This window comes from Macrobrachium nipponense, chromosome 14 (genome assembly GCF_015104395.2).
Source record: "Macrobrachium nipponense isolate FS-2020 chromosome 14, ASM1510439v2, whole genome shotgun sequence".
Classification (NCBI taxonomy): Eukaryota; Metazoa; Arthropoda; class Malacostraca; order Decapoda; family Palaemonidae; genus Macrobrachium; species Macrobrachium nipponense.
In genome coordinates, this window is record NC_087207.1 from 22021933 (window position 1) to 22032413 (window position 10481).

At 33.6% G+C, this 10481-nt stretch overlaps 1 protein-coding gene across 1 annotated transcript in view; it reads left to right on the plus strand.

Moving 5' to 3' along the window:
* The window catches only part of LOC135226166 (uncharacterized), an 87426-nt gene that overhangs the window by 39049 nt on the left and 37896 nt on the right, over positions 1–10481 (plus strand). The window contains exon 2 of the mRNA XM_064265608.1: positions 3603–4047. Within this exon, the coding sequence (XP_064121678.1) occupies positions 3603–4047 (445 nt within the window). The remainder of the gene's footprint in view (positions 1–3602; positions 4048–10481) is intronic.

Sequence of the window (10481 nt, forward strand, 5' to 3'; positions counted from 1 at the left end):
AAAAAAAAATCACTTTTTTGTTTAAGTGTATTTTTTTATGTAAGACTGGATTTATGTGCAGAGCTGGAAAGGTTATGGGTTATCCTGACGTGTGTGTGTGTGTGTGTGTACGTGTGTGTGTGTGTGTAAAAGATAACGGGTAATTTTTTTTTCTTGCGTTTTGAACGCCTTTATTTCTTTCGGGGAAAATATATTATTTTTTCTGGAAAATTTGGATAAACAAAATTATTGAAGACGCTCTGAAAATGAAGGTGGAATTTGGAAAAATATATATATATATATTCAAGGATTTTGATAATATAACGTACACACCACACACACACATGCACTAATACACACATTTATAAGTATGTATTATATATATATATACTATATATATATATATATATATATATATATATATATATATATATATATATATATATATATATATATTTCATAATTTGATATACTTTAACATCGAAATCCTTCTGCTTTAACATTTAGCGTAAAAAATCTCGTAGAAGCAAGAGACAACACTTATAAAAAAAGGAAATACATATGTAATCAATATTTCAACAAACAGATACAAACGTATTAAAATACTTTTCATAAATACCGAAGTATTTGCAAAAAAGAGATTCGAGTGAAATTCAAAACTGATTTCCAGTTATTATCTGAAAGATTTTGGTGAATTTTTAATCGGTCCACTAAAAAAAAAAAATCTAGATGCTTATAATATTAAAACAAAAATGTCTCATTAATATTCCTTACCTATCATAATGATTATAATATTGCTTTGATCTATAAATTAAACCCAGATTAACGCGTCACTAGCATTTTACAAGTACTATTAAGGACTAGAGAAATCAACCGAAGTTTCAAAATATCGAATGTCTTATTTTTATCGAAAAATTTGTTCCCTGTCACAAATACTGTGAAGAAACCATATGAATGTTTTTACATGATGGACAATATAAAGTAAGATGGAAGAAAGAGAATATGAACGGAGATACAGTAAAAGGAATGAAAGGGGTTCCAGCTAGGGGTCGAAGGGACGCTGCAAAGACCTTTAAGGATAATGCATACAGTGCACCGCACGAGTTGCACTGACGGCCCTACCCACCCTACGGGATATTGTTCCTATCATGAATTTTCCCGACTGACTTGATATTAAATATTTAATTTGTCTTTATATATACGTATAGAAGTATACTACATACATACATACATATATACTACATATATATATATATATATATATATATATATATATATATATATATATAAAACCCCTAAAAGCACCTTATTCAAACTCGATGACACTTAGTATTGGAGTCATTTATTCAAAAAAGCAATTGCATCCTACCGATTCTGAGGAGCAACTGACTCGCTAACGGGCGTACCTGATACTTTTACCCAGCATTAGACGTTGCTCAGAAAACTCGATTGCGCCGAAGAAACTTTGGCGCGTTTTTTTTCACTTGAGCTGATGACTGACACCAATTTCTTCCTGTATAGTTTTTTTTGTGATTTCAGTTTTTTTCTTAATACTTTTGTTTGTTTGTTTGTATGGTGTTTTTACGTTGCATGGAACCAGTGGTTATTCAGCAACGGGACCAACGGCTTGACGTGACTTCCGAACCACGTCCAGAGTGAACTTCCATCACCAGAAATTGTACACATCTCTCACCCCACAATGGAATGCCCGGGAAACGAACTCGTGGCCACCGAGGTGGCAGGCCAAGACCATACCGACCACGCCACTGGGGTGCCCTTTCTATTTGTGATTTCAGGTTTTTTGAATATCTTTGTTTACATGAATTCCGTTTTCATTTTCATTCATAGTATTTTTTATTAACTTTTTTTTAACCTTTTTTTGCATCAATTTTTTTTTTCTTTCTTGATATTCCTGGTTTTTTCAATTAATTTTTTTCAACTGCTTACTCTTGTTTTTACACCAATTGTTTTTTCGTTTATTCGTATTTTTCGAGTACCTTTTTTGACAATAATTCTATTTTCTCTTTTATTCCTATTTTTTTATTCACTTTTTTTATTGAATATCTTTGTTTACATCAAATTTGTTCTCCATTTAATTCCTAGTTTTGCAGTTAGCTATTTTTTTTTTCTTTCATTTCTAATTTTTATTTCATTGTTTTTTTAAATTATCTTTTTTTCGTAACTTTTATGTTTTTATCATTTTACTGTCTTATTCATTAACTAAATATTTTAACATCCATTCTAGTTTTCATTAATTCCAAGTTTTATATTTAAATAGTTTTACTCTTAGTCCTCATTTTTATTTCACTGATTTAAATTATCTGTTTTGCCTATTTTATTTTTTAACTTTCTCTATCTTTTATTCACTGAATAAATTTGTTAACATTAATTCTGTTTTCCATATAATTCCTAGTGTTGTATTTAACTATTTTTTTCCTCCTAGTCCTAATTTTTATTTCACTGTTTTAAATGATCTGTTTATCCTATTTTATCTTTTCTTTTATTTTTATATCTTTAATTCATTGAATAAATTTGTTAACATCAAATCTGTTTTTCATATAATTCCTAGTTTTGTATCTAAATACTTTTTCTCTTAGCCCTTCTTCAATAGCAAATATCTGATTTCACCTTCTGATTCAGTGTATTGTTAGTTCTCAGTATTTATGAATCTGTTTTGAGTGTTTATTCAAGTTTTTTGTGTTGCCTTTGAAATGGATTGCAGGGCGTTTATTTAAAAGCTTTCTCTCTCTCTCTCTCTCTCTCTCTCTCTCTCTCTCTCTACAAAGGAGTATCGAGTTTCACCCTTTAGTCTGTCGTTGTGCTTTGCTGCTATTCTGCTTTGCTAAAGATTTTTCCACGTCTTTGTTTAACGTTCCGGGTCATATTACTTAACCCCCCCCCTCTCTCTCTCTCTCTCTTAATTCCTTCGTTGTTACTTGCATGCCTATTCCTCCTTCTCTTTGTCCATCGCATTTCTTTTTTCAAGTAGCCTGCCTCTCTCTCTCTCTCTCTCTCTCTCTCTCTCTCTCTCTCTCTCTCGATTATTATTTGAGGTTCAATAACCTCAAAGGATCTCTCTCTGTGCAACGCTTGCACGATCATTGCAACGTTTCCCGGAACCGAATCATCAAAAGAATCTTCCAAGGAAACTTGAATTCTCCTCTCGACGTCTCAAGAAACGAGTTCAAAGTTCTACTCCTTTGTGTGTTGTATCTTTTACGTCGAAGATAATAGCCAGTGGAATATTCTCCGAGGGCTTCCTGACAATATCCCGCTATAGAATTTGCTTAATCTTTCCCAGGAAAGTAAACGAAGATGCGATTCAATAACACGCAAGGATTTTGCTAAGAACGTCTAGCTCGACCGTAGTTTTGACTGGTAGGGTTCCAAGGTGCGAAAATGAATATGTAATTATGTAATTGTCAGGTTAGTTTGATTCTAGTTTTGGCAAAAACGTTTTGAATACAATGAGAGGATGTTTTTCTATTAAACTGATATCACATTGCTAATATGAGATCTTGAATATAGCATTCATGTGGAGTCTAGACTATATCTGATCGAAGGAGTTATGTTATTAGAAAAAAATTAATTTAATTGACAACGTATTTCCTGTCTTGACAAAGACACCCCCCTCCTCCTCCTCCCCATTTCCTCGTCCTCATCCTCTTCACACACCTCCTTCATTTCCCCCATCTTCTCCTCCTACCCTCTCCTCCTCCTCCTCCTCCCCATCTCCTCCACCTCACCCACCTCCTCCTCCTCCCCCATCTTCTCCTCTTCCTCTTCCCCCATCTTCTCTTTCTCTTCCCCCACCTCCTTCTCCTCCTCTTCCTCACCTCCTCCCCTATCTTTTCCTTCTCCTCCTCCACCTTCTTTTTCCCCATCTTCCCCTCTCCTCCCCACCTACCCACCTCCTTCTCCTTCTCCTCCTTCCCACCATCTCCTCCTCCTCCTCCCCATCTCCTCCCCACGTCTCCTCCCCCTCCACCTCCTCCTCCTCGTCCTCCTCCTCTTCCCCACTCCCCACCCCCCTCCCCCCTCCTCCTCCTCCTTCCTCCTCCTCCAGTCGTTAGTCAGTCGTTGGAATTCGTAAGAGGTCGGAGGAAATTCTCGCCTCGTCAACTTAATCAGAAGGACTCCAACTTCGGGCTCAGACTTCCCTCCTCGAGGTCCTTCAAGTTGGCGAGGTAATTCCCATTCCCACTCCAACTTAAGCTGCTGCCGCCAATTCCTAAGACCTAAATTTCCCCCCACTCCCGCCCCGCCCCCCCTTAACTTTTAGATCGACCTCAAATAAAAAAAAAATATATATATATCTCGGATCCGTAATAGTGATTTGATAAGAGGGGAAAGTCTTCGGCTATATTTTGAACGGTTTATGTTTTTTTTTTTTTTTTTTTTTTTTTTTTCCAAGCGATTTCTGATTTTTTTAAAGATTCCTATATTTTTTTCTAGCGATTTATTTTCAAGCGATTTATATTTTTCAAGGAGTTTATTTTTAAGCGAATTATAATGTTTTACAAGCGATTTATTTTTAAGCAATTTATAATTTTTAAATGGTATATTTATACGCGATTTATTTTTGAGTGATATAGATTTTATTTTTAAGCGATTGATAATGTTTTGAAAGCGATATATTCTTCAGCGATTTTTAATTTATTTTTAGGCGAATTATATTGTTTTTAAAGTGTCTTATTCTTAAGGGATTTATAATTTTTAAAGCCACTTATTTTACGATCGTCTTGTAATGGTTTTCTTTTTATCTCTGGAGTCTGAACCGATGGAAAGGTTAGGTTTAAGTGGCTCACTTTATCTAAAGAGTTTACTTGCTATTTTAAAAGGAATACATAAAATACTAAAGTTATTCATCAAAACTATGGTTAAAAGCTAAAAATACTAAAATTATTTAAAAGGTGACATTAAAATTGACGAAATTTAGGATTAAAAATGAATTTAACAAAGCGAAGGATAAGAAAGTATTGGCTGTTCTTTCAAGGACTTTAGTATTTCCATATCCTCTTTTTTGAAAAAAGGTGTCCACTTCACCTTAGCGCTCTTATATGTGTCAAGCAAAGCAGTTGACATTCTCTGTTGCAAGTCACTCAAATTGTCAGTTAGGTTAAGACCCTTGTGTCTGAAACAAGACCTCGAACGGAAAATAAAAATGAGCAAAACCTGGTCTATAGGACGGAAGGCAGAAGTCCAGACCAAAAGACAGAATAAATTCTTCCCTTTTTGATAAAATATAGCTAGACATATTAAAAATACCATTATTTCTCGAGCTAAAATTAGGAATATGAACAACCAATGCTTCAAGTTTTCTTTGGTGGCGGGCATGTACATTGCTGATAAAGTTGTCAATAAATTCACAAAATAACTTTTTGTACAAAATCTTATCTAGAAATGACATATTATTAAATAAGGCAGTTTGTAGATTGTGACAGTCAGCATTTAATTTTTCAACAGTACGCAATTTCAGATCGATTTCTTTGGATAGAAGCTCCTCCAATGCATTTTGGTAGAATTCGGTGTTGTAAAGGGCAGTCTTGTATAGTTTGAAGCGAAGGAATCTGGGGTACACTCCGTTGATGTGGTAATACTGCAGGAACTCGACATCACATCTGGACTTCTCAAGTTTTAGTGTAGTTTTCTCAAGATTCCTGGAAAGTTGAAGTATCTCCAAGGGATAACGGTTGTTCAATAATAGCCCAAGATACAATCTCTCTAAATACATTGTTACTTTACTTAATGAACTTCCTCAACCTGAACACACAATAAAAAATGGCTTTGATTTTCAGAAACTTGTAGTCATACAGAACTCAGATCACTATATGGTTAGTCTCGATGTAGACTCTTTATTTACTAATGTACCCTTAGAAGAGACAAGTAACATTATTTTAAATGACAGAATTTTTTAAAATGTTGATGGCACATTCCACGGTTTTAATAGAAGTTTGTTTAAGCAATTATTGGAACTGGCTGTGCAAGATTCCGCTTTCGATTTCAATGGTCTTCTGTACTCGCAGGTAGAGGGCGTGGCCATGGGGTGCCCTAGCCTCGATTTTTGCCAATGTGTTTTTGGATTCCTTAGAGAACAAATTTTTAGCCGAATGCCCAAGTTCTTTTAAACCAACTTTTTACAAGAGATATGTAGATGATACTTTTATTTTACTTAGACATGCATGGCAGGCTGATGCTTTTTTGGGGTTCGTGAATACCCAGCACAGTAACATAATACTTCACTATGGAAACGGAAAAAGATAACTGCTTATCTTTCTTAGATATCAAGATAATCAGAGATAATAAAAAGTTTAATACTTCTGTCTATAGGAAACACACCTACTCTAAATGCCATCTCCACTTTGGTCTTTAGAGCACTTAGGTATGCTTCTGATTGGAAATCATTCCACTCTGAAATTAATTCAATCCTTACAAGATTAATTTTGAAATAAGTCGTACCCTACGGAGGTCTTTATAAAATGGTAAATAAATTACTTAACTTACACTTTACGGAAAATACCCCTTCCTTTGATGTTCCAAAACTACCCATATTACATATTTAAAAAAAAAATAGATTAGGAGACCGTATCTAGAAAATTATTGAAAGAGAGTTCGGAAGACTCAAAGTTAATTTGATACCTATTAATCCTCTCAAACTAGGTTCCCTCCTTGGTCATAAAGAGAATTTGCAACCGTTTATGCGATCCAATATTATTTACAAATTTACCTGCCAGGGGTGTCCCGGTACTTACGTTGGATCGTCGAAACGCTTGTTGCAAGTTCGATATTCTAGTCATTTGTGAGTGAGCTACAGAACTGGCCAGAGGATAACCGACCCTGAATTTTCTATTATAAGAAATCATACAGCTCTCTGTAAAATTGAAATTAACAAAAATTATGTTCCGATAATTGACAATACCCAGCACAGCCAATATATAACGACACTTGTCTTTACATATCAAGCACCTCGTTCCTTCCCTCAATTCTAGTTAATCCTCTACTCAGCTTTTCTTGGCGTAGTCGAGATCTGGGCAAACAACGGTCCTAGTCCTACAGCCATTCCTTTCTTATCCTTCTCTTTATAGAGGTTAAAATTCCTGTATAATCTTAAATTTCGTCAATTTTAATGTTACCTTGAAAATAATTTAGTATTTTTTAGCTTTTAACAATAGTTTTTATGAATAACTTTGGTTTAGTATTTTATGTATTCCTTTTAAAATAGCAAATAAACTTTTAAGTTATTATTTTTTTTATAAATGTGAATTGATTTTATATTACAGACTGATGACTGATGATGTGTCAGGGTGACACGAAACGTTTCTTAATAAACTTTTTATTTGATCCTCTGAGGTTTCGGTATCCCTACTGAATGACCTATATAGATTATATTATATATATTATATATATATATATTATATAATATACTATATATATATATAATATATAATATATATATAATTTGCCTTAGTTTCACAGCATAGGATATAAACAGAATCAGAAACCTTTCTAAAAACGTTGATTTATTATTATTTTATTATTATTATTATTAATTCTTATTATTATTATTATTATTAATTATTATTTTGGTAGAAGACCCTCTTTTTAGGCAAATACTGTTAAAAATGGATGGCAGAATTAAGCGAGTTGATTTTATATATTGTTTTTTCTATTTTCCTTACAATTCGCTTCTCAGGCTCAGCGATGTTTCTGAGTAACTGGCCAATATTCATATTGGGAATTTTCAAAAATTGTAAATGCTGAAGGAATCTTTTATTAGAACAGGATATCAGGTCCAGGTCAAGCAGGGTCGTCGTCAGTGCCGGTATTATAATACCGGCACTGACGACGACCCCTGCTTGACCTGGACCTGATATCCTGTTCTAATAAAAGATTCCTTCAGCATTTACAATTTTTTTGAAAATTCCCAATATGAATATTGGCCAGTTACTCAGAAACATCGCTGAGCCTGAGAAGCGAATTGTAAGGAAAATAGAAAAAACAATATATAAAATATTATTATTATATTATTATTATTATTATTATTATTATTAGTTGGGAAAACCTCTATATCACGAGAGTTTATACAATGTTCTATGGGGTCCATAATAATAAAAATGTTCAATCTCCGTGTATGATTTATACACGAAGTTTTTAACATTTTTATTATTGTGGACCCCATAGAACAATAGTATTAGTGGTAGCACTATTATTAAGGACCTTTTGAATTGACATTTAGAACTAATCTCTCTCTCTCGTCTGTTTTTGTCTGTCGCTTTCTGTTTCTCTCTCTCTCTCTTTCTCCCTCCATCTTGTTTTACTAACACAACCAGCACCCCTGTCTCTCTCTTACAGACTACCACTAACCTCTCTCTCTTTCTCTCTCTTTTGCTCTCTTGCCTATCTCTCTCTCTCTCTCTCTCTCTAGTCTGTCTCTCCCTTTCTCTCTGTATCTCTTTTCGCCTCTCTTGTCTATTCTCTCTCTCTCTTGTCTGTCCTCTCTTCTCTCTCTTCTCTGCCGTCTCTCCCTTTCTCTGTCTCTCTCTTTACCTCCATCTCGTTTTATTACCACAACCAACACATCCTCTCTCTCTCTCTCTCGTTTTGTTACACAACCAACACATCTCTCTCTCTCTCTCTCTCGTTTTATTACCACAACCAGCACACGTCTCTCTCTCTCTTTCTCTCTTTCTTATACCACCACCAGCACATTACATTACAAAAAAAGAAAGAAAAAAAATATAGGCTAAACCTGTCTTGCATTTTAACAGCCCTTAGCCTTACTAAATTTGTATAAGACTACTTTCTTTCTAGGTAGCATCTCTCCATTTAATAATTAGACTATTTTCCTTTCTGGTTTTAATTCCAACACCATAAACCAACGTAATATTTCCTGACTCGCCTTTTCATTTATTCTCTTAACCGTCCTCCAAAGATTTTTTTTTGTGACAGCTTTGTATTTTTTTTTTTTTCTCTCTCTCTCTCAATACTCTCTGGTCTTCGTTACAGCCAACATTTCATGCCTTTCTCTATTATAAAAAAAAAAGGCATCACTCTTTGTTTTGTGTGTATGTTTTTTGAAGACTGGATTTATGTGCGGCGAGCTTGGAAAGGTTATGGGTTATCCTGACGGTGTGTGTGTGTGTGTGTGTGTACGTGTTTGTTTTTTGTGTGTGTAAAAGATAACGGGTAAAAAAGTTTTTATTTTTTATTTTTTTTTTTTTTTTACGTTTGAACGCCTTTATTTCTTTCGGGAATAATTTTTTTTTCTGGAAAATTTTGGGAATACACAAAATCGTTGAAGACGCTCTTGATATTGAAGGTGGAATTTGGAAAATTATATATATATTTAAGGATTTTGATAACATAAACGCACACACACACACACACACACACACTCATACACACATTTATAAGTATGTATGTTTATATAAATATATATATATATATATAGTATACTATATATATATATATATATATATATATATATATATATATTACCATATATATATACAGATATCATATATATATATATCTATATATATATATATATATATATATATGATATATATATATATAGATATATATATATTACCTGTAAAATAAAGTTAAGTATATCTTAGTTTAAGCAGACCACTGAGCTGATTAATAGCTCTCCTAGGGCTGGCCCGAAGGATTAGATTCTTATTAACAGTGGGCTAGGAACCAATTGGTCACTAGCAACGGGACCTACAGGTTGTTGTGGGATCCGAACCACATCATATCGATAAACGAATTTCTAATCACCAGAAATGCATCTGATTCCGCGCTGGCGGCGGCTAGGCGCGAACTCGGCCTACCAGATTGGTGGGACATTACGCAAGTGACTCGTCCTGTTAGATACTTTTTTTTTTTCTTTTAAAGGAAAAAAAAAAATATATAGATAAAATGAACAGCTGTGAAAGGTGATCGCAGACAGGATCATACTCACTTTTCTCCAGGATCCAGGAGAGCTACAAACCGACCCAATGTATATTTCTGGCAAATGGACTTGATTTCCATATTCGAAAATATATAGCTGCTTGGAAACGTTTCAAGAAGAATTAGTTTTTTGTGTCACACAACTCTGTCTCGACTATGACGGATTGTGTATCATATATATCTATATATTATATATATATAATATATATATAATAGATATATATCTATATATATCTTATATATATATATACTACCAATTCGCCATAGTCGAGACAGAGTTGCTGTGACACATAAACTATATAATATATATATATATATATATATATATATATATATATAATATATATATATATATCTATATATATATATATATATATATACATATATATATATATATATATATATATATATGTAAGGCATAGGGTTTTGATTAATAATATATTGTTCGTGCATTCTCTGTAACCTGTGGAATGTGGAGGACAGGGCAGAGTAACGACCTGAGGGTAGCTGAATGAATGATTCTAGGGGGTGGCGTGAGATAAAGT